The 18,984-nt window shown below is 41.5% G+C and overlaps 1 protein-coding gene across 1 annotated transcript in view; it reads left to right on the top strand.

The window, feature by feature from the left end:
- The window catches only part of HEPHL1 (hephaestin like 1), a 62,696-nt gene that overhangs the window by 25,403 nt on the left and 18,309 nt on the right, over nucleotides 1-18,984 (top strand). Inside the window, exons 5-12 of the mRNA XM_045557114.1 lie at nucleotides 407-661; nucleotides 3,128-3,296; nucleotides 5,675-5,814; nucleotides 5,964-6,095; nucleotides 7,503-7,714; nucleotides 11,808-11,958; nucleotides 14,740-14,952; nucleotides 17,216-17,429. Of these exons, the coding sequence (XP_045413070.1) occupies nucleotides 407-661; nucleotides 3,128-3,296; nucleotides 5,675-5,814; nucleotides 5,964-6,095; nucleotides 7,503-7,714; nucleotides 11,808-11,958; nucleotides 14,740-14,952; nucleotides 17,216-17,429 (1,486 nt within the window). The remainder of the gene's footprint in view (nucleotides 1-406; nucleotides 662-3,127; nucleotides 3,297-5,674; nucleotides 5,815-5,963; nucleotides 6,096-7,502; nucleotides 7,715-11,807; nucleotides 11,959-14,739; nucleotides 14,953-17,215; nucleotides 17,430-18,984) is intronic.

The following is an 18,984-nucleotide window of genomic DNA, read 5'->3' as shown; positions in this document are numbered from 1 at the left end:
TCCCTACAGCAGATGGGGTTTCCAGGTCCAAGGGACGCAGCGTCTGGTGGAGGTGGCAGACATACCAGTGAAGGATTAGGACAGGAGGGGACTGAGCACCCTGGAAGTATGAGCAGCACTGTTTTCTCCAACCTCATTATTGTGTTCACACAGCCGCTCTGAGGCTGTCTGCAGTATGTGCTGATCTTCACTTTTACTGAGCATTTTCTCCAGAAAAAGATCAACACAAAGCTTTTTTTCCTTTCTGGGACAATTTTTTAAAAGGTTCAGGCTTGTCTGCATGAAAACATTACAACCGATGGTCTGCACTGACCTTGCAGCCTCACTAGAGTACACATTACCGGCGTCTCAGGTCCCGCTTGCCTTCGCAGGGGAGTGTCTTCCACTGGTGTGTTTCTCTTTGCAGCCCTCAACGGATACCTCTTTGGAAACTTCCCTGAGCCTGATATGTGTGTTGGTGAATCCGTGTCCTGGCACCTCTTTGGGATGGGGAATGAGATAGACATCCACTCCATCTATTTTTACGGTAACACCTTCATCAGCAGAGGACATCGGACTGATGTCGTCAACCTGTTCCCGGCCACCTTCCTCACCACAGAAATGATAGTCAAGAATCCCGGGAAGTGGATGATAACCTGCCAGGTCAGCGACCACCTACAGGGTAAGATGGACAAAGACCAGAGTGGAGATGCTTACAACTATACAGTTAAACCACTCAGTCACAGGTGCTCATCCAGCACCTGCTGTTAGTAGATTCTTGTATGTATTATATTTAATTAAATAACAAATGTACAGGAAAAATACAATGTTCATTTATTTGACATCCTATCAACAGATATTTATTAATCACCTTTGTATGAACAAGGTGGGGGCAATCTAAAAAATGATGAGATCTTCAAGAAATCTATCTAGTAATTAAACATAGTTAGACATTTATAAAATGAATAAAATTTGAGGCAGAATGAGATAAATGCTCTTGAGGTGCTATAGTCACTACTCTGGAGCAGGCAGAGGGGCTTCCTGAGGAGCTGGCTCCTAACCTGAGCCTGGAATAATGAGTCGGAACTGAACAGATGAAGAAGGGAAGAGGCTTCCAGGCAGAGAAAGCAACACGAACTGGGAAAAACACATGTTCTCTTTGAGCAACTGTAAGTACAATAATAAATATTTAGCATTGGGAAGGGCTTTCTAGATAATAAGGACCAATCCCCCATCCAATTCTTGAATTTCCTCTTGAACATCTCTTGTAAGTAATTGTAGCAGCTCATCTCACCTCTGGACTGCTCTATTGGAATGTTTTTCCTTGTACTGAGACAAAATCCATTGACCTGTAGCTTTCTTCATGGCCTAGGACAGGTGCATGATAAACATTTGTTGGGTTAAATGTGTGATGAAGGACTTGGTCTTGGTTCCTTGGGACCCAAGAGAATACGTCCTTTCTCAGCTGGACCATGGGGTCCAGTGCAGTGATGAAGGAGAAGCGTGGGGAGGGGCTCTGAGTGGCGATGCACGGCAGGTGCGGCTGCGTCTGGGAAGGTGACTGTGATCCTCAGATCCTTAGGCACACTCGTGACATAATCAGTACAGTGATTTCGGAAGATAAATATAATATATGCATGCGGAAAGGATTTGATGGGGAAATTCTGGCCACGGACTGCTAGTTAAGAAGCACTGGCAACATTAGAGTTATGACATATAAAGGGTCTGCCCTGAGATGGTAAAAACAAGAACAGAAACAAAAAGTGACAAGGGGATAGACACAGAAGAAATAACGTGTGATTAAATTTGGGTACTTGCTAACCCCACACCGTCACTAACAGGAACAGAGATCCACCTGTTCAGGGCTGCTTTGATAACACATTCTTGTTCCCGTCCACCTTAAGCAGCTCATCTTAACATTAGCCAGATTATCCCAATTAAATTCAGCTCAAGAGTTGATTAGTTAATACGTACTAGACACTCTTCTGGGAAGACAAAGATGAATAAGACAAGGTTCCTGTTCTCAAAGGGTCTCATGCTGTTAAATCCGGGAAGAAACTGTAGATTTAAAATCAAGACATTAGCAGCCATTTGAGACTAGCAAAATGGCTAAGTTGGCCAATAGTTGGGGACATGGCTGGTGTTTACACAGTCACTGAAATACAGTATTTCCTAAGATGCCCACCCTCAGAAAAATTTATTGTAAAAAATTAGAAAATCCATATAATTTGATTTTAAAAACCAGTAGTCTCACATAGAGATAACAGCACCACATTTTCATGAATATCTTCCTATTTTCTATATCTTAATATATAAATACATGATATTTGTAAAATGAAATCTGTCTATTAATGCTGTCCTGTAGCTTACTTTTCTCACTGATTAGTATATAAAAAGTATATTTTCATGTCAGTGAATATAGAGTTACTTCGTTATTGTTAATGCTCCCAGTGTGCAGTATAAGGAGATTACAATTTACTTAACCAACACTCTATTGCTTAACACTTGTATTTTCCTCCACTATTTTTTTTCCTCTTATAAAGAGTACTAATGATCATCAGTTTACAAATATAGTTGCACTTCGGTCTGAACATTTGCTTGGGAAAACTACTGGATTTGGAATTCCTGGGTTAAAGAGTTTGATTTTTTTTTCAAAGCTATGGACATATATTGTGAAATTCTCTTTTAGCAACCATTGTTCTTCCACCTGCAGAGTGTGAGCATATCCCCTCCCCATTCCTCTACCAACATTGAGAATTATTAGTCTTTCTAATCTTTACAAATCCTATAAATGAACAACAGTGTAGTCTGAGTACTATTAACACTGAACTTTTTTTTTTTTCATTTGTTCATTGGCCAGTTTTATTTCTTTTGTGAATAACCTATTTCTGTCCCCTGCCCATTTTCTACTGGAGATTTGCTTTTTTACCCCCTAATTTGTAAAAATGATTTACATATTAATCTCCTGTTGTATTTGCTTCAAATATCCCTCACCCCACCATTTACCCTTCGTTTTTAACTTTGTTTATGGACTAATTTCCTGTACAAAAGTTTTAAATATTCATGAAGTCAAATCTGTCAGTCCTTTTCTGTATGATTTACTTTATGAGTGTTTATACATTGGCTGTGGTTTTCCTCTGTTCTGCAGCTGGTATGCTGGGGCAGTACAATGTTGGTAACTGCAAAAGTGATATTTTTCACCCCAAGATGAAGGGTCAACAAAGGCGCTACTTTATAGCAGCTGAAAAAGTTCTTTGGGATTATGGTCCTCAAGGCTATGACAAATTCAGCGGTCTTCCCCTCAATGCCTCTGGCAGGTAAGCACTCTTTGCTGGTGTTTCTAAGCCTCTCTTCACAGAGGCATGTGTTAGGCTTTCCCTGCGATTGCATTTGTATTCCAGGCACTGCTCTGATGAGCACATACTCATAGATGGCATAATGTCACTGCTTAGAGAGTTCTTAATACTGTATAAGTACTACTGAGAACTGGCAGAGTATTTATTCTCTTCTGACTTGCTGGCTAAATCAAACCACTAGATCCATTCATTCATTCATCCAACATTTCTTGAGTACCTACTATGTGCAAACCACAGTGCTAAATGCCATGAGAAGTACTAAGCTGGTAGAGAATAGAAAAAAGCTTCTGCATATATGGAGCAGACAGTCTTGAAGAGGGAGTAAGACAAGACTCTATTTCAATGGAGATGAGCTGGCCAAGGAGGTTACTTTTGGTTCAAGGGAAGCCTTAGATAAGTTATGCCCCTTCTATGTCCTATAAATGTTGTTTTCCTCTCTGTTCAGTAAAATGCCATTCTTCTTTCAAAGCCTAACTCTAATGTCTGGGCTCCCATGGTATATAGCATTTTTTAATTGAATCTAGCAATTCATTAAATGTATGTGGACTCTGTGATTTGTTATAGAATCATATGCAATGACTTCTGTAAAAGCATTAAAAATGTACAGTGTGATATCAAGAATGATTGCTTTGCCCTATAATCCTTTTTTTATATTTGACGGAATGTTTTAGAAATTCCCTTTGTAACCAATGATAACACATCATTTGTTTCTCTAATTGTACATTTCACTTATTTGTTCATTCATTCATTCATACATTCATTCATTCTTTCACCAAACTGATGTGCTTGAACCTTGCTGAAAGGATTTGTGTGAACCACATATGGAAAACTCTTTGATATAAACATTCTCTACTGACCAGTATTTCTCCATGAATAGAAGAATGAGAATTAACATTTAAAATTACATCTTAGAGGCCTTCTAGAATTCTGAAGTACCTTCTGAAATATGAAAGATTAAACTATGTTCAATTGATATTTAATGTGATATATGAAAGCACAATGTACAAGGTGACGTGAGGGATGCAAAGATGTCTAAAACAATGTTCCCACCTTCAGCTGGGTGCACAGGAGAAGAAAAATCACTTTGCAAGTCACAAATATGAGTAAGATGAGTCATCTAGTGGGTTCTCTGGGCATTCAGAGAGAGCTAAGACAGCCAGGGAACACTTCACGGAGGAAGTGGGACTAAAGCAGGATTTTGAAGAGTGATAGAATTTACACAAGTGAATAGTGAAGAGAGAAATTTTAGATGCAGGAATTAATTCAAAGCACCCACTGTATAGGGGAGCGTGAATAGGTCAGAATAATTGGAGTAGAGGATTTGCATAGAGGAATGGACATTTGCATAGATAAATAGGGAGGGAATGGAGTAAAGTAAACTGGATGTCAACTGCAGAGGTCCTTTCATTCCTTTGAACTTTATTTGATTGGCAACTGGAAGCAATTGAAGATTTTGGAGCAAGTAAATGACAATGAAAACTACCATTTTAGAGACTAATGTAGCAGTGTGTATGTTAAGAAAAAAATGCATGAGCCAGTGTGAGATCGAAGATGCAGAGTGTGCAATTAGAAGGGTCATATAACGGTCCAAACCCAAGCTCTTAGGGCATGAACTGGGGTTGTGTCAGTGGAAAGAAAGGAAAAGAAAAAAGGCACAAAGGGCATAGAAAAGGAAGGGTGCAAAAAATTCACAAAGTAAGGATGAATGAGATAAGGGGATGAGACAGAAAAAGAAGACAAAGCCAGTCTACATGACTGCAAGAGTGGTGGTACCATTGATGGAAATTACATGGTGTAGAGACAGTATTAGTCAGAATTTACATTGTCATCTTCACAACTTGGAAATTTGGTATTTCATGTATATAGTTTATATGATAATGCTCCACTGATTAAATTATTTGATTAACTAGACACTCCACTCCTTAACCATGCCAGATATCAAAGAGCTTACTAGATGCAGACACTATTCATATTGACACCAGCAAGAGAGAGAGAGATGCTTATTCTGCAAAGAAACCAGTTAGCTCTTTGTTACTTTGTAGGACACCATTCTGGGACTCCAATATTAGTAATTTCTCCTGTGCCTTCATTGGTTGCTGGTCCTCGGGGGAAGGAAAGTACAATGACTAAGAGAGAAATGAGCTTAAGCATCACCCAGCTTCTTAAGACTGTTGAGGCTGGTTGACTATTTCTTGGAACTTTGATGAAGCCTGTGCTGTCTTTTCTCGGGAGATGGGTGGGTGAGTGGGCTAATGACAATAAAATGAAGTTTCATAACTAAGGTGTTTGGTAGATATGTTGACATGTGTTCTCAGGCAGGTTCCTGTGTCTTTTCACAGTGATTCTGAGCCCTACTTCACACAAGGGGACAACAGAATAGGAGGAAAATACTGGAAGGCTCGGTACACTGAGTTTGTTGATGCAACTTTTACCCAAAGAAAGAGACTCTCTCCTGCAGAAGCCCATCTTGGAATTCTCGGTACAGTAAAACCATCCCTCATGTTTTGAACCCCGGGAGATGTTAGCTGGGCATATATTAATACATCTACACAGAATAACTCTTCTGTTCCAACTCACTTCTTTCTGTCTCTTTTCATTCTCCTCTATCCTCCTCTTGCTATTTTTCAGGCCCAGTCATCAAGGCAGAGGTGGGGGATACCCTGTTAGTGACCTTTGCCAACAAAGCTGACAAGGTCTACAGCATTTTGCCCCATGGTGTGATCTATGACAAAGCGTCTGATGCGGCCCCAAACATAGACGGTGAGTCTCAGCCTGAGCTTGGGGAGGAAACAGGATGAGGAACCAAAGGTCTTAGAACTAGACAGACCTGGTTCAAATCCTGGTCTTTTCTGTTACCAGCCTTGAGAGCTTGGCAATCATTTAAACTTTCTGAACCATATTCTGTTCACCAGTCAAATGAAGATGATAACACCTCACAGGGCTTTGGAAAGGGATGGAGAGAATTTAGGACAAGATCTGGCCCACAATAGGTTCTTAGGAAACATTAATTTTCCCTCAGCAACTGTCACAACCACTTCCTCTTCTCTAAGATGGACAGCTTTTCTGCTGTAGGTTGCATGGGAGTCTGTGGGTGAAGCCAAGGGGAAAATCTGATTTCCAATGTTTCATTGACATCAAAGCCTTACACATGGTCTCTGAATCTATCAACAAATATGTATTTAAAACCAGCATTATGTGCTTACCATCATATGTGGCCTCTCTCCATCACAGAACACGCAGCACAGGCTTGCTGCATGGAAGGCAGGCAGATGTTGCCCAGTGGCTGCAGGAACTATCCTTCCATTCATGATACTGCTCTTGGGAAACTCCTGGTTCCTTAGTGCCCGTCCCTCTCACCATAACAGACATCAAGGCCCCATGGGACACTTCACACTTGCATGTGAGGCCATGCCCAGTCTGAGAACAGCCTTTGTGGGGATGGTGAGGGCACGGAGGAGGAGGGAATGGGGCACACACAAAAACAACACTAGAGACAGACAAAATGTTTATATTTTCCTTTTTTAACTAAGCAAACATATTGGGCACCTTTTTGCAAAGCACTGGACAAGATGCACATGGAGTCTCTGGCCTCATCTAGTAGGAGAGATTCAATGTGTTTTTTGGCAATACAAGGTGAGGATTAAGTACACAGCCTTTGGAATCAGACAAAACTGAGTTTCAATCCCAGATCTGCTTTTTATCAGCTTTATCACCTTGGGTGCTCACTAATCTCTTCTATCTTGCAGTTATTTGAGTTATTTCCTAGTTCAGTCTTCTAGATTTCAAACTCATTAAAGATAGATCCCTTGCTCAACCTTTTTTGATATCTTCTGCAGGGCCAAGTAAAATACATTCTATATAGAAGGCACTCCAGTGATATTCATAGATTTTCACTGAATTATCGAATGGGCCACTATCACTCTTTTAATATTTGCTAAGCCTGGTATTTGAGTAAAAAATAGTATGCAATCTATGAATAAGAAAATCCTCTAAGTACCTGTCTCATAAAACAGCAGGCTGTGGCAGTGGCCTCCTCTGGAGGATACCTAAGAGGAAGCAACTGTCCTTATGCAAAATTCATCATCATCAGGGAGACGGAAGACCCAGTGTGACAAGTTTAATGTTCTTGGCTGTTGCTTTGAGTAACTGTTTCATTTATATCCTCAGGATTTCTGAAACCGGGGGCACATGTTAAACCAGGTGAAACCTTCACATACAGGTGGACGGTGCCTGAGAGTGTAAGCCCTACAGCTGACGACCCGCCCTGTCTGACTTATCTTTACTTCTCAGCAGTTGAGCCAATCAAGGACACAAACTCCGGCCTTGTAGGGCCTTTGCTAGTCTGTAAAAGGGGCGCTCTCAATGCTGATGGGACACAGGTAGGCCATCAAATGTCACCAGTTCTTCTCAGGGTTGTATGGGGGAGAGAGCAACAATATGGCTAGTGATAGAGAGTCAGCTACAGAGAGTGATTTCTCCTGCTTCCTCTTGGCATTGACTTCTACATAATGGCAACTTTATTTTAATTTTTTGGGTAAAAATTTAAGATCTGAATTTCTAATTACAAATGCCTGTCCAGGAACCTAGGATTTCTGCTTGTTGTGGCTGGAATTTGGTGGGCTTTTCCTGGTGTTGCTTTGATTCTGGAATCGTCAGAAACCCACATGGAATGCTAACTGGAATTATTCTTCTTGGTCAAGGCTTCTCAAACTTGGGCACCATCAGAATCACGTGGGGACCTTTTAAAGCTCCTTTATTCAGGTGCTCCAGACCCAGCAGTCAGAACCTCCAGGTGATTCCAATGTGTAGCCAAGGCTGAGAGCCGCTGTGCCTCATTATGGTAAACTGGAGGTTAAGCACTACTCCAGCCAAAGGAAAGAGAACACGTGTAGATAACTTCTTTCAAGTCCCAACTTAGAAGCTTGAACAGTTGCACTGATTAGAGTGGCAAAGCATAGCTTTTCAAGCTATGTCTGCATGGTATTAAACACACTGATGAAAAGAGGAAAATCCAGTTTGCTTCAGCAATTAGGAATTGCAAGGCAATTTATTTAAATGGTATGTTTTATAATTTTTGGTATTGTATGGGCCCACTTCTGGGCTCAAAAGAATTTCCAGGCTTAGAGGACACAAAATATCTTGGTCCACTTCCAATTTTCATTTCCCTACCCAAAGGACCAATCCTGGAAATGTCTATTACAGATGTTATAAGTCTGAATATTTACACTGTACCTCAACAATCATATAAGGCAAAGCAGAATGATTATCCATATTTTAAATCTGGAGAAACTGAGGCTCATAGACATTGAGTGAAATCCCAGGAAATATACCAAGTAGTAAAACTCAGGAGTAAAATTTAGGACTTTGAGCATCCAACTTTGTCCTTTTTCTGACATACTAACTTGCTTCCTACCGGCTAAATACCTAAGCCAAGGAGATTAAATACCAGATAATGTTTGAAAGGTAGTTCGGATTTTGTTCCTGTTGCATCCATTCAGTGCTAACTTTGAGGCTTGCTAGAAACACCTATAATCTGTGAGAGTTGTTGCCTAAGCTAAATACTATTCACGGTCAGTCTACTTACACAAAGTTCATGAAAAAAAGAGTAACCTGAAGCACCCCATACCTGGAATTTGGCTGAGAGAGGAGTTCTTTTGGCCAGATGAAAAATTATTTTCAACACAAGAAGAATTTTGAAACATCTACTATGTACCAGGCCTTCTACAGGCAAAAACTTGGCAAGGCCTCTTCCAGGCAGGTGGAGAGATGAACATGAAAAGAGGTGTTTGCATCTCTTTCTAGTAAATTGTCATAAATTCTCAGTGGTGAATGCGTATCACAGGGTATGGTCAGGTGATATAAGGCTGTTTTCTAATACTCATAGCCCTCCACAATAACTGTTCAACCAGACTCCTAACTGCTGCCCTCCCTCCCTCCTTTCCTTCCTTCCTTTATTTCTCTCTTTCTCTCTCTTTTCTTCCTTCCTTCCACTCCCACCCATCTGTATCCATCTTATACTTTTTATTTTGAAATAATTTGACTTACGGACAAATGGCAAAAACCCCCACAAAGAATCCTCATATACCCTTCACCCAGATTTCCCAAATATAAACATTTTACCTCATTTGTTTTATTACTCTGTTTTTCTGCATTATTTTTTTTCTGAACTGTATGAGAGTAAGTTGCAGACCTGAAATTTCTTCAGTGTGTTTCCTAAAAATGAGGACACTCTCTAATAGAAACACAGTAAAACTGTCCAAGTCAGGAAATAACTTTGATATTCTCAAATCTATATACCTTTTAAAATTGTGCTAATTGTCTCAGTGATGTCCTTTATAGCAAAAGAAAAACATTTTTCCTGGTCCAGGCTCTGATCTAGGATCAGGCGTTGCACTGAATTGTCTCCTGTTCACACCCCCTCTTTCCCCCATGATTAATTTCATCGCAGGGCACCAAGCATGACTTTTCTAAAGTGAAAATAAGATCAAGTCACTTCCCTTTTCAACACCTCCAGTGGTTTCCTATCACATGTAGAATAAGAATCTACACTTCTTAGCCTAGGCCCTGGGTGCCCCGGCCTCTGGTTCCCTTGATATCTGTCACCGTGCTCCCTGCCCACTTGTGCTCCATCCACATTATCCTTTCTGTTCCTTGCATGAGCCAAGTTTGTCTCCAGCTTAGGGCCTCTGTACTAGGCTCTTTGTTCCTGGAACATCTCCCCTGTCCTTTGCATCGCTAGCTCTTCTTGTCACCTCCTCAGAGCCTTCCCTGCTCACTGGGCTAAAGTCACTCTCTATTATATCATCCAATTTTATTATCACTTACCACCATAGGATATTTTCCTTATTTTTTTTTTTTGCTTATGTGTATAATATGCTTCCTCCTACAAGAATATAAGTACCATGGAACAGGGACTTTGCTTGTCTTATCTTCATTTCCTAGGACAATGCCTGGTCCACTGTTAACATTCAACAAATATTTATGGCTGAATAAACAACATACAGGGTAATAGCTCCTTCCCAAAGTTAAGAAGTTTAGTTAACAGAAAATGCTATCACACACATCTTAAACATTAAATGTGTGGCCTGCAAATAGACACTGAAAATCCCAGTATGGCCTCATTTGCAAAACTCATTTCCCTTATCCACATTTCAACATGCAGATTGGTGTGATGGTTTATGGTTCAGATCTCCCAGCTTCCCCGCTGCAGGGGGAGCCGAGAATGTACTTACTTAGACGCTCTTAACAAAATGGTTTTGCGCTGCACAGACACCAGCCACCACATAGATGCTCCAGGGAGGCTCCCCTCAGCATTCCACACAGCTGTAGTGGTCAGGGCTCTCCAGGGAAAAAGAACCAACATATATATAAAGAAAGAGGGAGAGAGAGAGAAAGAGAAATACTTATTATGAGGAATTTGCTCATGAGATGATGGAAGCTAAGTCCCAAGATCTGCAGAGTGAATCAGCAAGCAGGAGACCCAGGAGAGCCACTGGCGCCGTTCCAGTCTGAAAGCTGGCAGGCTTGACAACCGAGAAGAGCCGACATTTCAGTTCGAGTATAAAGGCAGAAAGAGGCTGATGTTCCAGTTTGAAGGCAGCCAGGCAGGAGGAATTCCCTCTTACTTGGGGGAGGCTCAGACATTTTGTTATATTCTGGCCTCCAACCCACATTAGGAAGCACAATCAGTATTACTCAGTCTACTGATTCAAGTGTTAATCTCATCCAAAAACATCCTTACAGAAGCACCCAGAATAAGGTGTAAACAAATATCTAGGTACTCTGTGGCCCAATTAAGTTACACATAAAATTAAGCATCACACAGGGTTCTGTCACCTTCCTTCTAACGTGCTATGAAGAAGAGTAAAGCAGGGTAAAGTGAGTGAGTGTGTGGGCTGAGGAGATGACATCTGTGCAGGGAACTGAATCAAGCGAGGGAGTGCGACAGGCAAGAACGCGGAGGGAGCCCTCTAGGCAGTAGGGGCAGCACATGGAAAGGCCCCGAGGCAGGAATGAGGTTGGCGTTTTCACAGAAGGGCAGAAGGCCAGGGTGGCTGGAGCAAGCCAGGAGGTGAGTATAAGGAGATGAAGTCAGAGAGAGAGAGAGAGAGAGAGGGAGAGGGAGAGGGAGAAAGGAAGAGGGAGAGAGAGAGGCTGGACAGGGGCGTGGAGGTCAGTGAGCACCAGTCTGACAACAGGAGCATCACAGAGTGGAAAGACTTCTGAGCAGGGACTGATTTCCTTGGAGGAAGTCACATGGGTGGGGGGAAAGACATAATCAGAAAGATGAATGTTCTGGGTATGGAACAAATTCATCAGAGTAAGGTTCTGAATCCTGATTTACAAAATGACCTGGCGAGTGCACGGCTGACGTTGGTAGCCCTAACCCACTTTGTGTGAACTTTGACAGCGAACCAGTGCTATGAACTCCAAGCTGCGCTTTTTACGTGTCCATTTCTTTCTTCTCTGTAGAAAGGAATAGACAAGGAGTTTTACCTACTGTTCACAGTCTTTGATGAGAATCTGAGCAGGTATTTTGATGAAAACATTCAGAAGTTTACCTGGCGTCCCTTCAGTGTTGACAAAGAAGATAAAGAGTTTGTGAAATCCAACCGAATGCACGGTATGACAAACGACTTTCCCGCCTGAGAATGAAAGGCATAACTGCACTTGAAGTGAAAACATTTGGAGTGTTTTAATTATCTTAATTTCGGTTTCTTGGGTATTGTTCTTGGTCACAAGTAAGTTATTTCATGGTGAAACCTCACTATCTCCCAGAGATGTTGTGAAACTTAATACTTCTAAAATGTTTTATCACCCTTAGATGAAGCAACACAAAATTAAAACTAGCAGTGCATCACAGTGCATCATAAATGTAGAAAATTACTGACAAAATGCCCTCTGTTGGGTTCACAAGAACATCATTAAGTCTGAAAACCAAAGTGATAACAGGACATCACCATTATACAGCAAAGCATCTCTAATTAAGTAGTACAAGTGACTGCTGAAAGTGTTAATTTGTAAAACACTACCGCCCCTATCCCAGATCTTCATTTGGGAGGAATTATTTAATTCTCTCTCCCTGTCTCTCTTTATATCAAGCAAACCACATGCTAATTGGTCGTGACTAACTCAGGATGCTCATTAGTCCTGGGCATATTACCTAAGGGGGTGGAGTAATGAGCAAGAGTTCAAACTCAACGCCTGCAAGAGTGCGCGGTCAACAGAAGTGCCTAAATCAAGTATTATTAAGATAACGGATGCTAATCTGCTTGTTTTAAGACCCAGCATAACATCTATTTATTGCCTTTAAAAACATTATGAAAGAATAACAAAATAGCTCCCAGCCTCCTTCCCTGCCACAGAAGTCCAAAAAAGTCCACGGTTACAAGTGACGCACAGTAACCAGATCACAGACCCCATGGTCCCAGATGCGCATTTTCAACAGAGTCCCCTCTTGGACGTCCCCTCTTGGACCAATGGAAAGTATGGAGTAGTGCATTTTCAGTATCCTCTTCTATAAAAAGAAAAGTTTTGCTATAACTAAATATGAAATTTGTTTATGAACTTCTTGGTACACAATACAAAAGGGCAACTACTCTAGAAATGAGGAAACATAGCAGTTCCTTAGTGGAGAAGCTAAATCATAAAAGAAATTTATCATCAGAGAGGACTTTAGAAAATATTAAACAACTGATTGGACCATGTCAAATCTAGCCCCAACTTGGTTTGGCAATGAGAAACTCATTTTCACATCTTAGAAAGGCAGGATGTGTTGTTTTTGAAGCAAAGTTCAAGGAAAATAATGTTTCTTAATTAAATTTCACATTAATTATAAATTAAGTTCTAGCTTCATTGTTGCTTGCATGGAATAGTAGGAAAAAAAACAACAAAGCCAAAGAGAAAGGGCCTCACATGCTATGAAAATGCTTTGTGTTGTGTCTTTTACGTAGGCCGTGTTCAAAAGGTGAACGAGTGAATGGATGAGTGAGTGAATGATCCAGCAAGAGAGGCTTTAAACAAGAGTTCCAAGGCAAGAGAAGATTCTCTATCCACCAGCCAAGGACTAAATTATTAGCACCTTGATTTACACTCATACCTTTTAACCATTAGATGGACAAGATTGAGACTATTTATTTGCCAAAGCATTATCAAAGGTTTTTTTTTTTCCTAGAAAATGTGGTGTTCTCAGGAGCCCCAGGCCTTCTTGAAATTTCTAACACTAATCCCAGATTTGAGTACAATTATCAAACAACACTGGTTCTGCAGACACAGATATAAAAAGTAATTTTGTTTGATAATGGGATTATGACAGCAGGTCATTTATGCGTACGGTGGTTGTTTCTTCCTACTATGGGCACTAGCAGAGAGTACCAGAGGGATAGAATGTTTATGTCTCTAAGGGACATCAAGCTGAGACATAATTATGTGCACTCATCTGTCAGACATTGTGATGCAATCACGGCATTCCTCCCTACAGGGTGGGAATGTGGTTTCTAAACTCTTCTCAAGGGCTGCTACAGATAGCCACTTATCACTGGATTGAGGTTGATGTAAAAGACAAAAACAATTTGCCACTCTGGAAGCACAGAAGGTCTTCATATCTAAGCAATCATTATCAAAGTCCCTGCAGTTATTTTACTGGGTAAGGGAGTAGAAGTTATCATAAAGCATATTTATTTATTCAAGGACTAACCTCTTATAAACTTAGTGCCCTCGCCCTCCCCAAAAATCCCTCTCTACTGACCAGACATGCAAATACAGTGTCAATTGACTGACAGTCTTTCGAATGATTCAGAATCCATGAAATCAGTAAAATCAGTTTGATAACTTCTAGATTCAAATGCAAAGCCACTGGCAAAGGAGGGTCTGACAGAATTAAATGAATTAATAACTGAGGAAGAGACATTTAACACGGGAGATGATAGGATAAAAACCTCAAAAGAAAATGATTTTCATATCAAGAGGTTTAGAGAAGAATATAGGGAAATTGATGGAGTCAATAAAATTTTTTCCAAGAATGATACTCTTTATAATCTCTAAAAATAAAGTGTAAAACGAAGGAAATCATATCATGCCATGAAACAATTTTGTCAGAAAACAACCTGATTTATTTCTTATTGATTCTTAGAATTAGTGTCCTTGCATGTGTTATTAAATATAACATTTTAATAATTTTAGTATATTTTCATTATTCATTGTTAACTTTGGTCTCCATTTTAAGTTGATTTACCACGTGGCTTTTCCCCAGTACTATTTATTCTCTGTTAACAGGGATCTTCTATCGATAGTTTACATGCTTGAACACTCCTAACCCCCCCTAATTTTTTTCATTAAGATGGTATGTTTTCAGTGTATCTGCATAATTATAGTGAGCTCTGACTATCTTTTTCCTTCCATTTAGCTGTCAATGGCTACATGTATGGCAACCAGCCAGGTCTAAGCATGTGCAAAAAGGATAGAGTTTCCTGGCATATGATTGGATTGGGCACTGACACCGACATGCATGGAATTTCTTTTCAAGGGAACACCATCCACCTCCGAGGGACTCACCGAGACTCCCTGACCCTGTTTCCCCACATGGCCACAACAGCATTCATGCAGCCAGACCGTGCAGGTAAACTTGGTGGGTCCGTCTGTATCTTGAGGCCCCATCCTCTTAGAGTCCTCCCCCAGAAGAAATTGGTAGACTTGGGTTACTTCAGGGAGTGTAGAAACAGATACAGTCTTGATTAGAATCAGAGATTCCTCAGTATATTAGTCCAAACACATAGTGTGAAGGACAGAGGAGAAGTATCTAAAATAACATCCACAGAGCAGAAGTAGAAGCCCTCTAAATGACTTTGCTGCACAAACCCTAGGAGAATGCTCTTGATTCATAATCCATGAAAAATTCAGGCCTGACAAATAGGACAAGTTTTGTGCTCACTGAGCATGAAGGTCATTCCAGTTGCTGCTCTGAAGCATCTACCAGGCATGGACAGCCCCCGGGATGCTGCTAGATTACAGATGCAGCCTACCATAGCTGCAGCTAGGTCTCCCTTCTCTAGGGACTATAGTGGTCTCTTGATATGTTATTTGAGGACTTCCCTATTTTCATTCTGTTGGGCACTCTTGGTTTCCCCACAGGGAAAACTGCACAGGGTTTGTAGTCCATGGAAATCCCCATAAAATGCCAGTACCTGGAAGTTCTCTTAGAGGTTTCAAGCTAATTAGATAATTTGGCATTTTATACAAGATATAGAGCAAGATATGGTAGCGTGTGCTAACTGCTGCATGAAAAGTGCAGTTAGCAAGTGCTATGGGCATTGAACATGTTTTTCCAACCCAATTTTTTCATCAGTCTTAAGAAACCAATATGCTACCTACAATGAGTACTTGCCATTTATTAAGTGAATGCTCTACTTTGCTTCACATTGAAATTGCAGTTTCGATGCCTCTGTGTCATCAGTTAAGAACTTGAGGCTTGGGTTTCAAAACCTTTGCCCAAGGACTGCTTGAAACTAGGAGCTCCATATCTTTGCCTTATAAAACTCATAAACTTCCAGTGTTCTACCTCTCTACATTAATATAGTTGATCAATTATGAATCACCCAAACCAAGGGACGCCTTGGACACAATAATTAAAAAAAATACAGTCTTCAAGGAAAAAAAGAACAGGGAATGGAGAAATAGCAAAATCATTTTAATCCATAGAAACAAGCACTCAAAGCTAAAGTTGGCTGGAATAATTTTAGAGATTTGGCCACTCACTCCAGTGTCTTGATCATTACTCATATGCTCTACAGGCTTCTAAAGAGCTTCAACACATTGTTTTCTGGTTTATGTTTGGTGATGAGGATAAATTTGTGACTGCTTAAAAGCTTGATCATTTCACCATACCTGTCCCTTACCTATAAGCCAAGAACAGTGCTCAGAAGTGGGTAGAATAGACCTTAGGCTGCAACTCAAACATTTGCTCATCTAGGAGGAGTAACTTGCAATATTTAGACAACAGAGTTACACGTATAGCAAGATAGAAGCTATATCTGTGCATTGCAAGTGGTTAGTGAGTGGCACACGAATCACTCACTTCTAGAGGAAGGGGAAGATTTATTGATCCAACAATCTCACTGAGAGTTAACATTTTCAATAATTTCATTTGTTTTATATGATTTTATGGTGTGTTCAATTAGGATATATCTACCTGATGCCAACTCATCTAGACAATTCAGTTTAAAAAATTACATAATTTTCGGTCGACATGATTGCTGGTATTATATAGAAAAATCTCATTGGTTTTTCTTCTTTTTTCTTTTTCATTTTCATCTGGCACAATATAGACCTACCATTGGAAATGAGAAACTCCTTTGCTCAAAGGCTTAATGAAATAATACCTTTGGCTTTAATAATAATACTACTTTATGGAATTATTACACTTTATAATTTGTGAAATCCTTTAGGGCAAAATACACGACTTCAGAGATGTGGCCTAATTTGAATTTTGTTTAGGAAAATCATCTTACAGGTAATTAGATCTTTTTAAACTGGGCTGGGCTAAGATAGTCACACCTATTGGTGATTTTCCAGGAGACACTGTTTTTAAATAAATATGTATTATGAGGAAGACCTAGAGAAGTCATTTCTTGGTAGCAACATTTTTAGTTTTCCGTTACAAGTGAATTTTAAATAGCAACTTCTCCTCTGCCCCTGAAGTAAATATATTCACAGTAATTTATTCCGCTTGGGGTCTGATTTTAAATTACTGTCAAATTGATATTTTAAAAATCTGCCTCATCGGTTATTTATTTTGGAATACAATACGCAGGTCTGCTAAAAACAGACCCATAACAACAAAAATGTGGAGCACCGCACACAACGCCAAGCCGTTTCTCTTTCAGGTATTTTCAGGGTGTTTTGTGCCACCTTGTACCACCTCTCGAGAGGCATGGGTCAGATATATGAGGTCAACGGCTGTGGCAACAAGGACGCGTCTGAGCAGCCGTACGGGATGATAAGAACGTTTTACGTCGCCGCTGAAGAGGTAGAATGGGATTATGCCCCTAACAAAAACTGGGAGTTCGAAAAGCTGCCCTTGGACGCAAGAGGGGAAAGGTACCGCAGGCGCCGCCGCCCAGTCTCTTCCGCGGGATTGCGCACGCTCCGTAGGCGCTTGGCCGGGGCGGAAACCTAAAGATGCCCCGGTTTTGTCCGTAGGGTCCCTGCAGGCAGAGACTGATTCGTGCACAGGTTAGGGAAGCCGGCCGGCCGCAGCCCTGGAAGGCTCCGCGCACCTCCTGGCGGCGGCTGGCTCCGTGCGGCCGTGGGCGGACGGACGCGCCCCTGCGCGAGCGCGGAGTGCGGGGTGCAGGGAAGGGCGGGCCCCGCCGCCACCGTGGGACTGGGAAGACAGCGGGGCCAGAGGGGCAGAGATGGAGTACAGATACAGATCCGGGGTGAGACGATGGGCTGTTGAGGGCTGAGGACCCGGGGAAGGGGTTGAGGACCCGGGGAAGGGAAATTGAGGCTGAGCCACTGGCCGAGCGCTGATCCAGGTGGGGACAACGGAGGAGGGGTCGGAGGCCTGCGGAGAGATCCCCGATTGGGATAGGAAGAACAGTCCCTGCACTAGGCTCTGTACCCAGAAAGTCCGCAAGATCGGCCCTCCCTTGAAAGTGCCGTGGCCAGTGCTGCATGCCGAAGAATCAGCAATGCTCGAGCCAAGAGCAGGCTGGTGAGCGTTGGTCCTCTGCTGCCCTAAGCGGGCGAGTCCAGTGACCAAGCTCCCCAGGGTGCCCTGGGATACGGTTAAACAAGGCAGGAGTCAGGTGCAGACTGCAGACTTCCGTCCCCAAGGTTAATACCCTGGGCTTGGCAACAACCCTCCGCCTGGGTCTCACTGTCCTGATAAGCAGATGAGGAAACGTGGGTGCAAAGAGTGAAGTCGTCTGACTAGTCCTAGGCAGAGCTGGAACTGAACGTAGATCTTTTGAACGACAAATCCGTGTTCTCTCGCACACAAGGTTGCTCTTCATTGCCACCTGCCCAAAACCCTTCCCACCACACTCCCCTCCGAATCCTCCAGGGCTGTGACATACACAAACAACTCTACATGCTACTGTTCCTAATCTTACCACATTTGTTTCTTACCTGTTGTCGTTTTTTTTTTTTTTTTTGGGGGGGGGGGCAAACTCCTGGAACAGGGAGTATAACAGTGCCACCTTCTGGATAAATGAAAAAAACAAACAAAAAATCCCAAATGACTCCTCATTTTTTTGTCTCAAGAACAGGAGGATTTAAAATCCATTCAATTATTCACTAACCTATTTGTTAAACCAGACACCTCTCTTCTGCAAAGAGAGGTGATGCTGGTGCAGTGGAACATGAAATGAATTTTAATTTGGCCTTTTCTAAAATGATTATTTCATTAAAAGGCTGTCATAACCAAAGAAATAACTGTATAATAATTTTGTCATGCGTACAGTTTTGGCCCGTGGGTGTATAAAAAATGTAGCCTTCATTATTTTCTTACAACTTATTTTAACTCCTGCTTTTAAGCCTCCGTCCCTCTGGGCTACCAGGGAGGTCTAGCCTCAGTCTTCTGGAACTCTCTCCCAAGTGACATAGAGAGATAGAAGGTGCTGGTAAGGAAGGGGGTAGAATGCCATAG

This window comes from Lemur catta, chromosome 7 (assembly GCF_020740605.2).
Source record: "Lemur catta isolate mLemCat1 chromosome 7, mLemCat1.pri, whole genome shotgun sequence".
In the NCBI taxonomy this organism is placed as follows: Eukaryota; Metazoa; Chordata; class Mammalia; order Primates; family Lemuridae; genus Lemur; species Lemur catta.
The sequence above is the reverse complement of the archived record's forward strand: the minus strand, read 5'-3'. Positions and strand labels throughout refer to the sequence as shown.